Source organism: Anoplophora glabripennis, unplaced genomic scaffold (assembly GCF_000390285.2).
Source record: "Anoplophora glabripennis isolate ALB-LARVAE unplaced genomic scaffold, Agla_2.0 scaffold92, whole genome shotgun sequence".
In the NCBI taxonomy this organism is placed as follows: domain Eukaryota; kingdom Metazoa; phylum Arthropoda; class Insecta; order Coleoptera; family Cerambycidae; genus Anoplophora; species Anoplophora glabripennis.
In genome coordinates, this window is record NW_019416269.1 from 437,140 (window position 1) to 457,986 (window position 20,847).

At 33.6% G+C, this 20,847-nt stretch overlaps 1 protein-coding gene across 1 annotated transcript in view; it reads left to right on the forward strand.

The window, feature by feature from the left end:
• LOC108903276 (neural cell adhesion molecule 2) overlaps window positions 1-20,847 on the forward strand; it is a 280,494-nt gene that overhangs the window by 249,873 nt on the left and 9,774 nt on the right. Inside the window, exon 9 of the mRNA XM_018705393.1 lies at window positions 14,268-14,519. Coding sequence (XP_018560909.1) covers window positions 14,268-14,519 — 252 coding nt within the window. The remainder of the gene's footprint in view (window positions 1-14,267; window positions 14,520-20,847) is intronic.

Here is a 20,847-nt window from a genome sequence, read left to right on the forward strand (position 1 = left end):
ATATATATATAGATATATATATATATGTGAATTAGCCTAAATCTGTTTATTGTGAGTCCACGAATCTATGATCTTCCGTTGTACACGTTATTCTGGAATCTGGGATACCCTGTATATATCTCCGCTACCGTACTAGAATACCACCCGCCAAGTCGTTTAATGGTGGTAATATCGGCCCCTGCGTCGCACAGTGGGGCAGAATCCCAAAAAGCTGGCCAAAAGTCAAAAAATAAAGTTTCTAATTCGGTAATTTTTACTGTTGGATTGGCTAGAATAATATCCCAAGTCTCAGAATCCATTACTATTAGGGCTGCTTGCTCCTTCTTAAATCACTACAAAGGCGACCGCTGCTCGAGCAACACTTTGCTCGCGCGTAGGAACAGAAGTAATAGTTGTGTTTAAGTGGTTATAAAATTTCGTAGTGTTCACCGATTTATCTCTAATAAAATGGAATCAACTCATAAATGTACGTAGATTATGAATATGTAGGTTAAAATACTAAAATATTTTTACAAAAAATAGTAATTGGTTACCAAACTTATGTGAATTTTACGTTATAAAATGAAATAATAATTTAGTTTTGAAGAAAAATGTTTAATAATTCTGCAGACTTCTGTCATTTAACTTATTGGACAAAAAAGACAAAACTATTATCTTTAAACTAAAATAAAAAAAATCAGCTGCCTATAAGTGCCTAACAACTTTTTGTATGGGTTTTTGTAAAATGTAGAGTAAAATCAATTTCGCCTTCTCTGGACGATGTAAGACACGCAAGATTGCAGATAAAGATCAAATTGTCTCAACTTCAGAAGATTCAACGGATGCTACAAATGAAGATTTTTCATCTGATGATGATTCTTTTCTATTATGAAAAAACTGGAATTTTATATTACAACTTTGGCACGGGATTCAAATAAATTAATCCCGATACTTATTTAACGAAATATATGAATAGTCTAATATGTCATTTGTCATTTTTACATCTTCTTCATGCTTGATAAATGTGACATTTTGTATTTCATAATGTTTTAATTCTTAATCTACTCGGAAAATCCCTATTTACAAAATATTTCTACTTCTGATATGGCTATATTAAATCCTCCACATTGAATTTTGTAATTCTGACTCCAAATTCGTTGTCAGCAATCCCAACAAACCCCGAGTAACAAATTTCAAATCGATTTTTAAAGATTTTGACTTTTGACTAGCTTTTTGAGATTCTGCCCCACTGTGCGTCAGCTAACAGAGTGGCGGAAGAACATCTAAAGCAGTGCTTAAGTGTATAAGTTTCCGGATGAAGCAAATTGAGATAAGTTGCTAATTCTTTTGGCACATTCCTTATTTCGTTGACGCCAACCACTTGGTTAACACATTTTTCCCTGGCATACTTTACAAAAAATCTTCGACTTGTAGTTACTGCCGGACGTAAAGCAAAGTATTTGCGGTATATCTTCATTTGGTTTGGACTGGAAATCACAAAACACCTCGGAGTATGAGTTTTGGAATCGGGAATTCTTATAATAACAAACTAAATTTTTGTCTTCTATATCATCTTTAGTAGCTCATCTTCTCTCAAAGCTCCACAAACAGCAGTTATTAAAATGACAAGAAATGTTGTCCAAAATTAGTTAAATCGATCAATTTATGTCTATTTGAGTTACCTTTTCTAACAGAAATCTATTATCAGGTGTTTCTTGTAAAAATATCTAATTTTCCTCTTGCGTTAGAATTGTGGACCTTTTAGGACAGTATCCAACTGATTTGCTTTTCATATATGGTATTAGTTTTGGAAATTTTCTGATATTTACATTTTTTGGCACTCTACTTTTTAACATGGAATATACTGACCATAACGTCGTAAGTTTAATTTTATTAATTTTATGTTCGAAATATGCCAGTAATATCGCTTCGGTCATGTTTTCAATTTTCTTCGAACTACACCACCCTTTGAATTCGTTGTAGGCAATCTCGACGATTTTTTAAGGATTAATTATTGTGAAACAGCACTTTGTGCCGCTTCCAATACTTGGTAAATGTTCGTCTTCACTTTCCGAGCTCATTTTGAATTAAACACTCCACTAGAATATGAATTACAATATATAATTCTGATACTACTTTTTCAAACAATTATTTTTTGTTATTTATTGCTATCGTTATGATTGTCACCGCACCTAAACCGTCTTGATTCAAACACGGTTCAAACGATTTCAGATATAAATTAAATTATTGTATATAACACAGTTGTCTTATTTTATTACAGTTTCCGAAAAAATACTGTTTCCATCTCGAACGCGAAATGCTTTTGCGTTCTCGAACTTCCATTCTTTAACGCAAAAGTACCATTTCGCGTTCTAGATACATACATAACTATTTTCGTTCTAGAATAAAACTTTTTTATGCTGCTGTTAATTTCATTGGGTACATGGCTTGAAAAATATAGCTATTTATTTTAGAAAATGTTACACTGAAATGATCAACTATCATTTTTTTCTATGTTCGAGAATTGCAAACTGACGTTTCCAATATTAGGTGGATCAAGTTTATTCCAGACATGTAGGCAAGGAAATCTCTTAAAACCATGTGTTTTAAAGCTCCAGTTATGGCGCAAGAATTCTTTGTCCATGGATTGTCAAGTATGGATGATGACAAAGTAACTGAGTCAAAAACTTCATCCATTTCTGAGATATTCTATTTGAAACTTGAATTTTATATTCAATTGAGTATTCAGCATATATTTCTGTTGTTGATGTAGATTTCAAACCCGTATGTCTTTTGATGGAGAGAGTTTCGAAATCGAAATTTAAAGTCTCTTGAGATGTTTCCTATTTTATTAATGTTATGTGTATAACATAATGAAATATGAAAAATATCTGATGATTACGAATAACCTCTGACTATGTGTCTTGCTGTCAAGAATTTTAATGATGAATTGCATAATCTTGTACTGTTATATTTGGTAGTTCTTTTCTTCTACAAGGTCTGTTAATAACACAGGTCAACAAGAGTCAAGAAGCTGACATACTAATATGCATTTCCGAAGGATTTTGGTGCGCTGAGTCCGAATCTAGCCGCAGAATTGCTCTATCACGTCAGGTTTTTGAGATATCCTAACCTAAAAGTGCAAAAACACTGTTTTTCGTCATATTTGAGGTTATGTAGTAATGCCATATATTCTTCTTCAAAAAAAAAACAAAACATAATTTAAAAGTACAAGGCTCCCTCTTTCGAATGCCGTTGAGTTAGCTCAAATATCTTTTTTTTTGTTGAGATATCACATGTTGAATTTTCTAAGTTTATCAGTTTCTTAATATGCGAACAGCTACTACCTTAGACGTCAAACAGTTGATTGCAGATCAGAAACTTCATACTCAGAAACCTTCAATACATACGAACTCAAACTCACAAACTCCAAATCCACAAACCCACAAAACCCGAACCTATAAACTCCAAGCTTACAAACCCCAAGCCCACTAACTCTAAACCCACAAACCGTATGGGTATGAAGTTTCTGAATTTCAATCGACTGCTTGATGTCTAAGGGATCCTTAGTAGATTTTCGCATATTAAGAAACTGAGAAACTTAAAAATTTCAACATGTGATATCTCAACGAAAAAAAAAGATATTTGAGCAAACTCAACGGCATTCGAAGGAGGGAGCCTTGTACTTCTAGATTCAGTGTATTAGTTTTTTGAAAAAGAATAGATGGCATTACAACATAACCTCAAATATGACGAAAAACAGTGTTTTTTGCACTTTTTGGTTAGGATCTCAAAAACCTGACGTGATAGAGCAATTCTGCTGCCAGATTCGGATTCAGCGCACCTAAATCCTTCGGAAATATATACTCAAGTTTCTGCTTCCAAAAAAAGTTAAATTTTGTTGGAAAGTGATAAAAGTCTTCATACTCAGCAACGTGAATTACCTTCGTCAATAAAAATTGTTTATCAGGGACTTCTTTTATAAATATTGCGATTTCTATTCTTGTCAAAGTCTTTGGACGATACCCAACCGACTTACTTTTCAAACAGGGCAGCAGTTTTTAGACTCTTTTTATATTAACACTTTAAGATTCAGCGTACTTCTTAATATAGTAGAGTAAATTGACCATAATGTTGCAGGACTCTAAAATAAACCATTAACATAATTCCTTAATTTTATTTTCAATACACCACTTTTTGAGATCATTGCAAATCAATTTTTGAGGAATATTGTTGCGATACTGCCTTTTCTGGGACATTCCTATTATTTCATACTTAACAATTGTGTGCCAACATTGTTACCCTCCTCTTCACCAATTTTATTAATATTTCGAAACACTTATCGAAAAAATATTGTTATGAAGTCGCTTTTGTATTCTCGAATTGATTTTCAAAAAAATCAAAACAGTAACATATTTAATCCCTAATTTCAGGAAGTAAAGTGTTAATTTTCCAGGTATTAAATTTACTGTTGATTTAGGTTTGCTTGCTCATGCAATTCGATCGTTTAATTTCGTAATTTGATAGCTATTAAAATTGACTATAAGCAAGTTGTAAACACGGACAAGGTTACCTAGTTTCAAGTTTTTAGAACAGGGAGCAAAGTGTGATTCATTATCTCATTCTTTTACATGAACTATGTGAATTACCTATCTCACTTAAATGAACCGGGACGAATTTTCTTAATTATGCTGTATATGTTGTTCTCCATGTTGTTGTTTACCACGCGAAATTTACGTACGTATAACGATCCGTAGTAGGTCGTTAATTTTGTTAAAATGTTTAGCAAACCAATTTCAGACCGTCAAGATTCACTAGAAAAATTCTAGATTCAACAATTTACTGCTTTACTGAATATGCACAATACATTTTTTCCCAATATTTTATAGGCACGATTGGTGATTCTTCATAGTGGAGCACCAAACAACTTTGTTTAAAAACTTTTGACTATAAGATGGTATCTAATATTGATATTTCTGACATATCAAAATACCTGAAAACAATATTCGATTGTTTATCCAGCAAAACAAATGCTTAACATTAACTCTCATTTGACATTACGCGATTATTTTGCTACAAAAACAAATAATCGTTGTTTGTATGCGTCTCAGTAGTGGTTCATTTTATCGATAATAAACTAGTATACCGTTTTTACGCGTCTTAAAACCTTTGTAATAATAAAAAAACTAGATTGATGAAATTTTTGTGGAGTGAACACTGGATACGGTGCTTCCAAATAGTTATCAGCTGAGAATAATCTAACTTTCGCCGAGAAAATTATCCAAATTAGAATTAAAGAAGTTGTTTAAATCAATTTTAAAAGAAATATTTCTCCGAGCCACCTAGTTGTTGGGATATAAGCTATTACAGTTTTTGAAAAAAAATACCAGAATAATTTTTACGCCACTTAGTTTTCGGTAATGCGATCGGTTGAATTAATTTAAATAAAAGAATATGTATTCCGTTTTATTCGGTAAAGGAGTCATTTTCTAATAATTATTTTTTAGACTAAGATAGTTCTTCATAAAAAGAATGTACTTATTTTATTCCAAATGTAATTTTAAATAAAACATATATATTGTAAATGCAAAAAATTCAATAATATACAGAATTAAATATTCTATGTTATAAATTTTGAAGTATTAATTAATTATGGACATTTAAAATTGTTGTATTTGCAATGAAAAATTCCTATAAGCAAAAAATAGTACTCAACTCGAGAACAACCTGATTTTCAAATAAAATGAAGGATGTCTTTTTTTGTAAGAAAATTAAGGATTGTGTAAATGCAACAATTATATTTCAAAAATGGAAGAGTTTAAAAACTAAGTCGTTTAGAACATAAGCTCATGAGTATCATTTTCCTTGGAATGGTGTAAAAAAATCACACTTTTTATTATCCGAACGTACTTAAGGACTACTCTACATGATATGTATATGTTTTTAGAAATGTTTTCAAATTAAATCCAGTATATTTCGGTACCTAGATATCATATAAGTACTATTTTATTATAAAATCTATAAAGAGCGTAACGGAACTGCGTTTCTTAATATAATATTATTCTGAAAAAAATTGATAAGAGGTAGAATCAGAACCTTAGAGCGGAACCTTGCTAAATATCATTCTGTATAGATATAGCAAATTATACAAATATAACGCATTGAAAACAAAAAATTATATCACATATATTTAAATATTGTTATAAATATTTCATATTTCGGTATCTCAGTCGGTGGCGGAGATATTGGCAGACACTGTCACTAAATCCCCAGAATTTATATGCAACTGAGTATTTTAAAAATTAATTAAGTGCCTTTAAATTGCTATATTATTTCTAACACAAAAGGTGTCTTCCATTTAGTTCGGAAAACAACAAAGTATTTTTTAATTATAATTTTTTTTAATTTAAAATAACTTAATCACACAAGTTAATCCAATCAATGAATTAATCATTTCACAAAAATAATGTATGGGAATTTTTTGTTCGAAATGCATTTTAAATATTTTAATTATCTGAGGAATAGCGAAGAGCACATATGCCAAAACATTTAAAATTTCTATACCAATGATTTTCTGTAGTGTAGTGTAGTAAAATTTCATTTTAAATAAAAAATTATTAAAAAATATGTTTTAATTTAACAGTAATAAATTTATTTTAAAGGAGGAGGGTCATTAAGCGTGGTTTTCGGCCCAATTGGAAAAATAAAAAAAAATACATGATTTTTACAGTTTATGGCCGGACAGACAAAATTCAATCAATTTTAGCCCAAACGGACCCACCCCCACCATCTACTGCTCTACATACACCCCAATGACCGACCCACATCCAACTACTATGGTAGGTAGTAATGGCAGAAAAATACCTTTTTACACATCCCTAGAGCCAGACAAGCAATATTCATTTGTTTTGGGCTAAATGGATCCAACCAACCTTCTCAAGCAGTGATGTTATTAAAATTACTCCCTGCACATCCCTAGACCAGACAAAAAATATTCAGTTGATTTTGACCCAAAATTTCCCTGTCCGAGCTTCAGTTTACCTTTGCCTGACGAAACTTCAGCTATGATTTATCAGCTTGTAGTATAACAACCCCGGGTTCGATAAAAAAAAAATAAAAAATGAACGTAGTTGTGGCCAAAAATAATATGTGATCGTCATAAGGAATACCTACGTTGTATACATCTATTTTTTATTTGACCGGAAGGCGCTGGCTACTAACTTTAAAGAGAGGAGGTATGGTTTAATTTTATAAAATAAAAGCAGAATAAATACACCTAACTTTATTATTTACGTACAACAATCTTCAAATTAAACGTGTGACAAATAAAAAGAACAACAGAAACATTAACAACCATTTAACATAAAATGAGAGTGCCAGGCTCACCTAGAGCTCCTGTGGGAAAGAGCTTGGCAGAGAAACCCACGATCGTTGCTCTAACCACCCAAATATAAATACAAAACAACCGCTAACAAAAGGCATACATTAAGAACCTTTGCTAATGATAAATAACACCTGACTTATTTAATGTGTCACTAAATGTCACCTCACTTGAATGAGACATACACACTTCCAAGTTGAAGAGGTTTGGTGTTAGTTAGCCGGCAGGGCCGGAAGGTACTGGAGTCCCATACGGGAGGCAATCCAGCTATAGTTGAGATTTCGGAGGAAAAACAACAATAATAATAATAGGTAAGGTACTGGAGTCCCATACGGGAGGCAATCCAGCTATAGTTGAGATTTCGGAAGATCTGTTTTAGTAATGCATTTTTTTGTATTTAATTATTCTTTTTTTTTTCAGATTCGTTCCTCACGGGCGAAAATGTTAGTGAATTCAACAAGACCCTTATATGCGTCTTGACATAAAGTGAGCACAAGAAATGCTTTCTTATTTGTTTTTCGAACAATGTAATCATGACAAAAACATGTTAGATGTGAAACAAAGGAGTCGTTATTGCAATATCTGGGCAGTCACGGCAATATATACATATTTTAACATGTAATAAATAATGAGCAATCTTTAATAATAATTGTAACAATTTTATCTTAGAAAAATATATGCCCTTGAACATAAGGCAATGGAGGCTAAACATGCATCAAATTATTAAACATCTATAATCATCACAATCATAAGATTACATAGAACAATTAACAACAAAGTACTTAGAGAATAATTACCTGCTAACTATAATACGGGTTAAACACTTTTAATTTTCACTATTTTGCCACACTGTCCGCCGAACGTCTTACTACCCATCACCACACTGTTCTCACTTCAACTATATTGGCTTCCTTCCAGAATTCCCCACCTAAACGTTTGTTTTTTGCGCTTGCTTCTACCAACTGTCAATATTACGTTTTCATTATTATACAACACCCTCGTAACAGGTGACGTGGAAGTTGATACAATAAGTATGGTTTTGCACAAGCTAGACCTTCTGTTAGAGTTTGAACATCCATATCTGTACTTTAGTTTGAGTTGTTCTGTCCATTGGGTTTACCTTGAGGGTTGCTTTCGGTGAGCGGCAAACTAAAACTCTCTCTCAAAGGTAAAATAAAAGTATTTTTATTGAAAACAAAGCGTAGTGAAAAGAAAAGAAATCGGGGAAACGAATTCTTCTACCGGACCTAGTGGTAATTCCCTTGGGTGTGGTTGGCATCGATTTTAATGAGGCAGAAGTTGATGGAAGGGCTTGTCCCTGGTACCTGTCGCATCATTCAAACAATACGCAGGTTTGACTCTGTCTATGGACACTTTAACTTCGCGACCACACTCTAGCAGCGTGAATGTTTTGTCGTCGCGTTTGATCACTAAACTAAACATAGTGTAAAATATGGATTCTCTAGTTGAGTTTTAACACACGGACGCACCAAAACTAGTGTCGCTGTTGCCAAGTCTTTAAAAACGAATGGCGTCTTCTCGTCATAGTGTTTAACTGCAGCTGGACGCAAGCTTTCCATATGACGTCTGAGATCCTTAAAAAATCCGCTCTGGTGCTGAGCTCTTCGTCTGTTCTGTGGGAATGAAGAAATTCTACGAGTAGGCATAGATGTTGTCCGTACACCATCTCGGTAACTTGAATGTCTTCTTTCCATTATGAACGTATTCCCAATGGCACAGTGGGAAGAACGCTAGTCCACCGATCGTTTTGGTGACATTTTATCGCTTTATGCCATTTGCCGCGGGGTGATACGCAGTGGTTCGGAGATGAGTCATCTAAATAGGTGCGTCTCGAACTGTCGACCCTGATCCGTCGCTATTCGCAGGGGTGATCCAAATCTGCATATCCAATTAACATACAAACCGCGAGCTACAGTCTCTGCCTCCTGATTCTCCAACGGGATTGCTTCTGGCCACTTAGTGAAACGGTCTGCGCAGGTTAAACAGTAGCTGTAGCCCTTAGATGGACGATATCCACGTGGATATGCTCGAATCTCGTTGACGGCGGTTGAAATGAACCTTTTTTGAGTTTTCTGGCATTACTGCCTGTCACAATAGTTGGACGTGATTAGATTATGGGGATGGGTATGGGAAGATGGGCCCAACGTAATATTGCTTGTCTGTCCCTAGGGATGTGTAAAAAGACGTTTTTCTACCACTACTACCTGTCAGTAGCTGAATGTGGGTCGGTTATTGGAGAGTATGTAGGGCAGTGGATCGTGGAGGGTAGGTCCGTTTGAGCTAAAAGCGATTGAATTTTGTTTGTTTAGCCCCAAACTAAAAAAGAATCATGTATTTTTTTATTTTTCCAACGGGGCTCAAAACCGCACTAAATGTCTCATTTAAAATATAATTGAAAAATGAACAGAAACATCTTTAGAGCTATTTCCATTAATATATTTTTTTCAACTTATCACTAGGATATTTGGAAATAAATTTATATTAAATTAGGTGAAAATTCGAAATATTTGGAATTATCCAAATTTCGTGGCTGAAAACATACATAGGTATTGTATTTTTGAAACCGAGAGTTGCACGAATCTAAATTTGTACAAGACATAGTTAATATCATGCGAAACATCTCCATAATGTTAAAAATCGCCGCCGTTCTTGGTTGTGAAAATTCGAATATTTGGAATTATTAAAATTTCATGGCTGAAAACGTACATAGGTACGCGAAACATCGCCTTAATGTTAAAAATGTTGTCACCGCCGTTCTTGGTGGTGAAAATTCGAAATATTTGGAATTATTCAAATTTACCACAACTTTCCTTACAATCTTCTTCAGAAGAGATATACAGGGTGTCCCGAAATTCATGCAACAAAATTTGGTCACAGATTCTTAGGACAAATTTAGGGGAACCGTATTTTTTATTTTTGCCAAGTTACCTCTTCCGGAGGTAACAACCCCCTGAAGTCCGCCCCTAAGAATAATCTTTTTTTTTATATCTCAGAACCCTGTTGTACGAGAATCACTAAATTTGGTACACAGGGGTTTTATGACATGTGGAATCTGATGGTGCAACGTTTTTTGGCGGGGAACCCCCTTAAGACAATTTTTCGTGGGCCCCTTTGTCTTTGGAGCCAAAAAAATTGGTCGCATATTTAAATTTATTTAAAATTATTTATCAGTCCACTAGAAAGCCATTAAATTTAGAAACTGTTTGTCCCTTTATACTTTTTTCGTAGAACGCAATGTTTTCGAGAAAAATGTCAAAATGTAATCGAATGCATATCGTGATTCGCCATTTTCCTCAAAAACATTGCGTTCTACGAAACAAATATCAAGAGACAAAAAAGTTTCTAAATTCAATGGCTTTCTAGCTAACTAATTAAAAAAAATCAAATTCTCTACCAAATTTTTCTGGGTCCAAAGACAAGGGGGCCCACGAAAAAGTGTCTTAAGGGGGTTTCTCGACAAAAAGCGTAGCACTGTGAGATTCCACATGTCATAAAACCCCTGTGTACCAAATTTAGTGTTTCTCGTACAAGGTTTTGAGATATAAAAAAGCCTTCTTAGGGGCAGATTTCAGGGGGCTGTAACTCCGAAAGAGGGGGCCAGTTGGCAAAAAGAAAAAATACGTGCCCTAAATTTGTCTTAAGAATCTATGACCAAATTTTGTTGCATGAATTTCGGGACACCCTGTATATTAAAAGTTTTTTGTAACATCTATATTGTATATATTCGGCTATAATAGGTAGATAATTAGAAAACGATATGGATTTAATTAGAAAAGTGTGTCCATAAAAACTATAATATGTTTGTAACAAGACTACTGATAAACTAAAAAACCGAAATTATCAATTTTCTTCTTTTTACACGGCCCTTCGAAAAGTGAAATTTATTACCGCATTTAGAATGCCAAAACTCCGGTAAACTCCAATATGCACGTGCGTGCTCTTTGTACGAAGCCTAAGACTTCCGGTTAAACAAAGCGTGGAAGCGTTACCCGGAAGAATGGGGGCGAAGTGGATGCCGGTTCATAAATAAGTTAGCACAAAGTTGTTTTACATATAATTCCTATGCTTTCTCCGCCCGTGGAAAGTTCGGAGGCGATTAGGCGCTTACTCACTGGTTTATTGAAAATTTAATTTTTTTATATAGGTACTTATAATAAAGTTTTAAGGGATCATCAGTACCGGATTATAATGTAACGGTCCCAATTACCGACCACGCCCTAATTATATTGTTATGAATTAGAAACTGTCAAAGTTTTTGCCCTGAAAACTCGTTAGTATGCCTTTGTATCAGCTGAATTTTGACATAAATGCTTCTCAGCTAAAATCACAAAAATTACAACATGGCTACCCAAGATATTGAAATTAAAAATTTTTTGCAAATGTCTCGCGTTCTTATGCATCGGACATCCATAACGCCAATGTGACGGTAGTGCAGGAATTTAATTGTCTAAAAGATCGGTTTCTTACATTTTTTCCCAAAACTTTCGAGATATCCAATGTCGAATATCTCGCTTACTATGCATCGGACGTCCATGAAGTCAATGTAAAAGTTGTAGAGAATTTAGTTATTTGCAAGATTGGTAAATCTACAGTATTCTAAACAATATACAGGGTGCCGCAGAAGCACGTGTATAATGGAAGACTACAGATTCATGGACTCAAAACAGGCAGATTTAGGCTTATTCATCTATATAAGAAATCGCTTCGTTTGGCCGCTACATGGCCTCAAAGTAGGTAAATTTTTTTTTGAATTTTGTAAATAACTCGAATACGTATTAACCGATTTTGATTATTTTTGGGGTGTGGACTTTTGCTTTCAATCTACAAATTGTGTTGTTATACAGAGTATTTTTTTTACTTACAAGTCCTACAAAATTAATATATGGTGATAAATTTCATAAATTCATAAATCAGTTCATAAATTTTTCATTTTTCGGGCAATATTGACAACTATTTTTTATTTGATAGCTGATACTATTTGGAAGTTTTTTATTCGAAAATCAGGCTTTTTTAGAAAAACATGAGAGTAGTAATTTGTACAAAATTGAAAGACGAATCCGAAAATATCATGGTAGTTACCGCAAAGCAGTGGCATACTATTTTATTTAGAAACATATGCCAGCGATACCCTGTATCTCCGCCACTGGAGCACACAAATTTTATGAAAAACCCTCACATTTTGGACAATATTTACCTAAATACATGTGTCCAATTTCAGATTATTTCACTTACTAGTTTTTAAATTATTTAAAGAAATTAACACCCTGTATCTTTTTAACGAAACGTCCTAGATAAAAACTTTATAGGAAGAAAATCACCAAAGAATACAATGTTTAATTTTTGGAACCACCCTGTATAACCCATATGTAAATTCTCGGCAAAAAATATTGTTTGCCTAAAATAACACCTATAAAAAAAATTCTACTTTAATTTGACTACGCCAAATTCATTAAAAAATTTTTTTTTAGTAGTTTGAGCCAACATGTAGGTGCTTATTTCGGAAGAAATTTCCAACTCTAAATTGGGAAAACTCAACAAAAAAATATAGGTAATGAAGTAATGAAGCTAGCAGATAAAAATTAAGATAGTGAGCCATTCCAAAAAAAGAGTTTTTGAAAAAATGTATACACAAAAGTTGTTTTCGATGAGCTAAATACTTGGTTTAAATGTTGGCACTCGTTTCTGGAACACCCCTTATAGGTGCGACAAAAATCGTTGAATGGATAACACCGGATGTCTAATTTTCTATGTCCTATAGAATATTATAGTGGAAAAATAAATAATTTCGATCATCCCAGTTGTTTCCTTTCAACAATAACACATACCAACAAAATTTAACTTTTTTTGGAAGCAGAATCTTGAATATATATTTCCGAAGGATTTAGGTGCGCTGAATCCGAATCTGGTAGCAGAATTGCTCTATCACGTCAGGATTTTGAGATATAACAACCTAAAAGTGCAAAAACACTGTTTTCCGTCATATTTGAGGTTATGTAGTAATGCCATCTATTCTGCGTCAAACAATAGAAGTACAAGGCTCCCTCCTTCGAATGCCGTTGAATTTGCTCAAATATGTATTTTTTTTTTTTTCGTGGAGATATCACATGTTGAAATTTTTAAGTTTCTCAGTTTCTTAATATGCGAAAATCTACTAAGGATCCCTTAGCCATCAAGCAGTCGATTGCGATTCAGAAACTTCATACCCATATGGTTTGTGGGTTTGGAGTTGGTGGGTTAAGGGTTTGTAAGCTTGGAGTTTGTAGGTTCGGGTTTTGTAGGATTGGGGTTTGTGGGTTTAGGGGTTGTGGGTTTGGGGTTTGTGGGTTTGTGGATTTGGAGTTTGTGAGTTTGAGTTCGTATGTATTGAAGGTTTCTGAGTATGAAGTTTCTGAACTGCAATCAACTGTTTGACGTCTAAGGGATCCTTAGTAGATTTTTGCATATTAAGAAACTGATAAACTTAGAAATTTCAACATCTGATATCTCAACGAAAAAAAAAGATATTTGAGCAAACTCAACGGCATTCGAAAGATGCACTTATATGCACTTTTAGGTTAGGATATCTCAAAAACCTGACGTGATGGAGCAATTCTGCGGCCAGATTCGGATTCAGCGCACCAAAATTCTTCGGAAATGCATATTAGTGTGTCTGCTTCGTGACCCTTGTTGATCTGTGTAATTGTTGAACTTTATAAGTGAAAGTATCAGTTTTAGTTCAAATATTATCAAAAATGTGTAAAATTATCAAAATGCCCAATATTGACTGAAAATGTACTCAATAATTTCACTCAATAGATTCACTCAGCTTTCACTCAGACGTCCTGTATATCACTGACTAATTGGACTACCCCATACAAATGGATTCACATTATTAATTCTGTTGCAGCTCAAGACGGAGACCTCCCATTCTCACCCGTGCTGGGGATCCTAATCGGCGCCGCATTAACCATAATCATCGTCATAGTACTGGTGATAATCAGGGTGCGCAGAGCCCAAAGTCAGCCGGAAGCCAGCCTCGAGCAGAAGGTATCAGGAGGACCGCACAACAACACGGTGTCCTCCACTAAGCCTCTCCTGAGAAGCGCCTCTCCCAGAGAGGCGGACGAAAGGGATCCCGACGTCATTCCGGCCAAATACGGTAAAGTAATGTAATAATTTCTCGGGGATTGTCTCGAAAATAAAGTTTCAACTCTTTGGGGAACAAGCCAAGATGGTAGAGATTAAGGACGAATCTATCGATGTTTGCCTACAAGGACGAGTCAAGTATGGACATAAACTTCTTCGTGTTTTTAAAAAAGGAGTTTTTTTATATTGTGGAAATAATAATGCATTTATTGACTAGCAGAAAACGTTCCATTTAGAGGATATAATGAGTAGATAATTATAATATAAGCATACTACTATACAATAAATAAATAAGACAAATAAATAAACTAAATAAAAAATAAATAAACAGCAAAGAGAAAAAAAGCAAAACCTTTATCTAATATTGAAAATTATTGAAATAATCGGGGGCAATTCTTACCAAATCATTAAAATTACAATGAAATGAGTCACCCTGATCTGCTATTTGGTTATAATTATTAGCCATTAAATAAAGAGGAGATTTTACAAGCACATTTGTTCTAGCACTTCAACAATAAAACAGTGAAGCCTCACGAGAGCCAGGTCTCGGAATACGTACCTATATTAAAAAGATAGATTAAAGCCTGAGAATCAACCATGCCATGAAACAATTTAAATAAAAAAAGATAAACTTGCAACCACCTTTCTAGTATTCAGCGACTGCATACTAAACCTTTGTAACAGTAATTGGTGGTTGTATCCCCTGTCAGGATAAAAATTGTCAAGACGAAAAGACAGGAATTTGAGAAAACGCCGCTGTATTCTTTCCAAGTTGTTACTGTATATCTGATTCGAATATTCGAGTTTCGAGCGTACCAGTGAATACTATAGACTCTTCAATGCACCTGTATCAGTAAAAGATTTTGTACTTCTTGTAACAAAGCCTAGCATACTATAAGCGGATTTAATACTTGAATTAATATGATCAGCAAAAGACAATCTGCTGTCAAACATTACACCAAGATCCTTAATGTTCTGAAAACAAGTTAATGGTAACATACCTATATTATAATCAAATATGAGGGGCTGATTTCTAAGAGTAAACGTACACACTTTGCATTTTTTTTTGTATTAATATGTAAATAATTATCCGTACACCATGTATAAACATGATCCACACAATAACAAACAATCAGCCGCAGATGATATATTCAAGAACAATTTCAAGTCGTCGGCAAACATAAGATGATTTGACTTTAATGTTAGAAATAAGTCATTTACAAATAATATAAAAAGGAGTGGCCCCAAGTTAGAGCCTTGAGGTACTCCCGATGCCGCATTTAAAAGTATTCGACTTGAAACCATTATAAGAGTCATACATCTTTCGATGATATTGGTAAAAATTGAAAAGGCGGAGTAAGCTATAACTGAAACCATACCGTTCCAACTTACGTAGCAATATATGTACTATGATTAACCTTGTCAAAGGCCTTTGAGAAGTCTATGTAAATGACATCAACTTGCCCTTTGTCGTCAACATGGTTGGCCGTATACTGGGTCAAACTCGGCCAGATTAGATAAAGTTGAACGATTCGGAAAAAACCATGCTGATTTGGTGATATGTACGACTTTAAGTCATCTAATATTTGTTTATACAGACACATCTCAAAGACCTTTGCAATGTTTGACAATATGGCAATAGGACGATAATTTTTTACATCCGCAGGGTTACCGCTTTTTAAAATTATACCGGACGTACAGACGTTCAGACGCTTTAATATACAAAAGGTCTAAATCAACTGGATTTCGACATAGAGGATACTGAAATTTAACTCCATTTTTGGTCCAATTTTTAAAAAACAAAAAATTTACTTCAATGGTTTTTAAAATACAACAAACAGACGTTTACTTAGTTTGCAAGGCCTACATTAAGCACAGGCAATTGTCAATTTTTTATGATGGAATGACATATTTTCGAAAAATTAACGAGAAAAATATGCAAAATATTCACACTAATTTAAGTGTTCTAACAAAATTGTCAGGTGTGCTACGAAAACAATCAAATCAGCTCAGTGATAAATATCATTTAAATGTCTCGCTGATATGTATGGGAACAGTCGATTATCTCTTAAAGTAAGATAGCTATCGAAAAATCATACGATACAAACGTTTTAGGGTTTTTTAAAATCTATTTCAGTAAAGAAAAATTGAGTATACAGAATCAGTCAAAAAGTTATGAGGAAACAAATTTTGTTTTTTCTTTAATCGAACACCCTGTCTGCATATTATGCCATAATTCAATACTTCTCAAAATTCTAATGTACCCAAACTTAACCATTTTCGAGATATCGAACTTTGAAACTCATTTTGTTGTTAATTATACAAAATTATTTTAGTCCATTAAGTTTATAGTCCATCAACCTACCTTTGAAAGTTTTTAGCTCCATAATAACATCGCTCTTTTGTCTGACAACACATGTCAAAAATACATTTAGTGTGAATAATTTTCTCGCAAAAATGGCTCATTTAATATAATATAATGAACTTAAAATATGGTGACGAAGTTGTGAAGAAGGATATTTTTCATGAATTGCATTCCGATAGAGAACGTATTTCTAAAGCGTTTCAAATACATTGCAGCATTTTCATGCAACGGTAGGTGTTACAGATCGACGAAAAAGTGGTAAGACCTGTAAGCGTTGCAAATGAAGAAAATGAATTCTTTGAATGTCATGTTAGATGTAGTGGACAATCCAATAAATTCGACACAACAGAGGGCTATAAATCATAACACAAGTCGATATTCCATTAAAAAAAAAATTGTAAACGGGAAAAATTACATTACATACAAAATTCATTTGTTACAAGAATTGACTGAAGACTATTATGATCATAGAATCGAGTTATTATGGACAAATTAAACGAAAATGTCAACTTTGTCACCCACATATTGTTTTCTGATGAATCTGCATTTTGTTTAAACGGGCACGTAAATCGACACAACTGTAAGTATTGGTCAAGATCAAAATCTACCTTGGATGGAAGAAGTTCACACCCTACAAACACAGAAAGTAAATGTTTGGTATGGCATTATTGGTGCACACGTCTTAGGACCCTATTTTATAAACGGAAATTTGACATCTGAACGATATTTATTACTTTTGCAAGAACATATTATTCCAGAGCTTAGACGATGGTTCCCAAGTAATAATAATCCCATTTTACCCGCAGAACACAATATGGTTTCATCATGGTGAGGCTCCTCCACATTTTGGACGTGTGGTATGGGCATATCTACAAGGTGTAAGAAGTTTGACTGCCATTACTTCGAATTTTAAATTTATTTCAACGCTAATTATTTTATAGAATTAAGCATAATGAAGTTCAAAAAAGTGATAAACATTGTATTTTACGGTATTCTATGCACGCAGTTGTGTCAATATTCCTTATTAATTTAACTTTTGTACATCAAGTTGAAGATTTTTATAATTTTTTTCTCGGAAATGGTTGAGTTTATTACCCATGTCATATAAGGTTTTTTTTGTTTATTTTAATGTATTCTATCGTCTGTTAAAATTAAGGCAGTCAAACTTTTAACACCCTGTAGATGAAACTTTGCTTGATAAATGAATTGAACGCAAAGGCACAATTGAATGGCCAGCTAAGTCTCGCGATAAATGTAGTCTACAAAAACAGGTCGCAAAATACACTGGTAAACACTGTTTTTGTCACACGAACTTTGTGATGATTTTTATTTATTTTGATGTACTCTCATTCAAAAATAATCATTATATTGTTTCAGTCACATCCAGTTTTTTTGCGACAGCTATATATTTATTTCTGACCTCATTTACGTGTTTTTGTTTGAATAACTTAATTTAGGCGACTCTATAACGATTGCATTTAACTAACTTACGTTTGTTACATTGTAAATATGCCGCGAAAGTATTCTAATAACTCAAACAGTTTTTGTTATGTGTGTGGAGAATTACTAACTAACTTTTATATCTCAGCGTCGAAAATTTACGCCATTAATTGAAAAGTGCTATTTAGACTATTTTGGTTTTCCTGTGCGCCACCAAGATAAATCCCGGGTTCCACATATACATATGTTGTGTAACGTGTGTGAGACTCCTATTAGGTTAAGCTAAACAAGAATCTAGACATTTGCCTTATGGCATACCAATGATTTGGACGGAACCAAAAGATCATGTAAGTGATTGTTATTTTTGTTTGATTCAAACAAAAGGCGTTACAACCAAGTCCAAACACACTGTCCAGTACCCAAACTTGTCATCGGCCAACAGACCAATTCTATATAGTGCCGAATTGCCTGCCCAGAAAGGCAGGATTCTGTTCCTAGTCGGGAATTTGTTCTTAGTCAACACGATGAGGTATCTCAAGAGAATGACCCAAGTTATGAACCGTCAACTTCAAAAGTCACTACACAAAGAAAGTATGGCCCAAGCGTGAATCACTTACTCCAGGGCAGAAGAATGTTAAAAATGATCCTTTAGTGAACCCTGACGACATACTTTTACCACCGTTGCATATAAAGCTCGGCCTGATGAAAAATTTTGTAAAAGCTATCCCTAAAGATGGCAGTGGATTCTTATACCTGAAATAGAAATTCCCCAAACTCAGCGAGGCAAAAATTAAAAGAGGGAATATTTGTTGGTTCACAAATACGGCAACTAATGAAGAATACAAACTTTGAAGGAAAGCTGAATGATCAGGAAAAAGTCGCCTGGAAATGTTTTGTGAAAGTTGTCCAAAATTTTCTAGGAAACCATAAAGCGGAAAATTACAAGGACAATCAATGAGCTTATAATTTCATACAAAGCTTTGGGATGTAATATGTCTTTAAAAATGCATATACTGCACTCTCATCTGGATTTCTTTCCCGAGAATTTGGGTGCTGTGAGTGACGAACAAGGCGAGAGATTTCATCAGGACATTTCCTTAATAGAAAAGCGCTATCAAGGAAAATGGAGTCCAGGAATGCTAACAGATTACTGTTGGAGACTTAAAAGTGACCTACCAGAAGCCAAACATTCACGAAAATCATAGCTATTTATTGTACATTAAGGAATATTTTTTCTAAGTGTTAGTGATTTTTGTGCTTTTTATAAAATATATGTCTCGATGTCACAGAAAAACCTGATGTGTCAATTTTTTTCCATTGATATATTATTGTTTGGTGGCCATAGTACATTCAAAATTTGGTATAAGTTTTCGTGTGACAAAAAAAAGTTTAAATTTTGTTGACCAGTGATATCGAAGAGTTGCAGGGAAGGATAAGGCATGAAATTTCGACTATTCCTTCCAACGCCCTTTTAGATTCACTACACAATTTTGTTCAGCGAATTCATTACTGTCAGGAGGTAAATGGTGACACATAAAATAGAATTTCAAAGAAAATATTTATTGTTTATTAAAACTTTTTCTCATAAAATTTAAAATATCCAGGAAATTTGAAAAAAATGCATTTTTATCAACCCTGAACTATTATGCTTTTTTATTTTCTATAAAAACTAATAATAAAATTAAGTTATATCCATATTCACCTTGTGTTATTTTCAGAATAAATATCTATAATCTGGAGCCCTTTTTCTTTTACAGAGTAGTAAAAAGTTACTTTCAAAGTTCGATATCTCCAAAACGGTTAACTTAGGCACATGATAGGCTATATGAGTTTTATTTACAATTACGAGAATAATTGAAATGTGGAATGATATACAGGGTGTTCCATTAAAGAAAAAGAAACTTTGTTTTGTCAACAAAATCATATTATTCCATATGTCGGAAGATATATGGTTGACCTCAGGAAAAAACTTCTTCATCAGACAAAATATAAAAATATGTATTGCTTTATTTAAAACAATAATTGATAATCGCTTGCCGTTAAGATAAACTTTGAAGAATAACGACGGTAAGTGCCATTTTTGGAAACAATAATGCCAATATTTTTTTAATCGGAACAAAAATTGTGGAATTACTGCCTGGGGCACATTTTACTAAACACCCAGTATGATACATGTTATCTTCCCATTAATATATCCAGTACTTGACGCCTTCATCAAAACATACATAATGTATTTATTAGCGATGCAGGTGTACACACGTAATTTAATTTTAAATATTATCATTAACAATTTTAAAACACATTACATGTAAATGCAATACCGGTGTGTATGTCGTCCAACGATGATACAAAGACTAAGAGATATCTCTTAGATATATCTAATATGATACGACACTAGAGTCTAGACACGGCCAAATTCACTTTGCTTCAAGGCTTCCTGCATACGCCTTTCCTATGTGATATATTGTAATAATTGCAAACTGTATAATTTATATTTAATATTAATTTAATAAATTTTAGCGGATAATACGTTTTG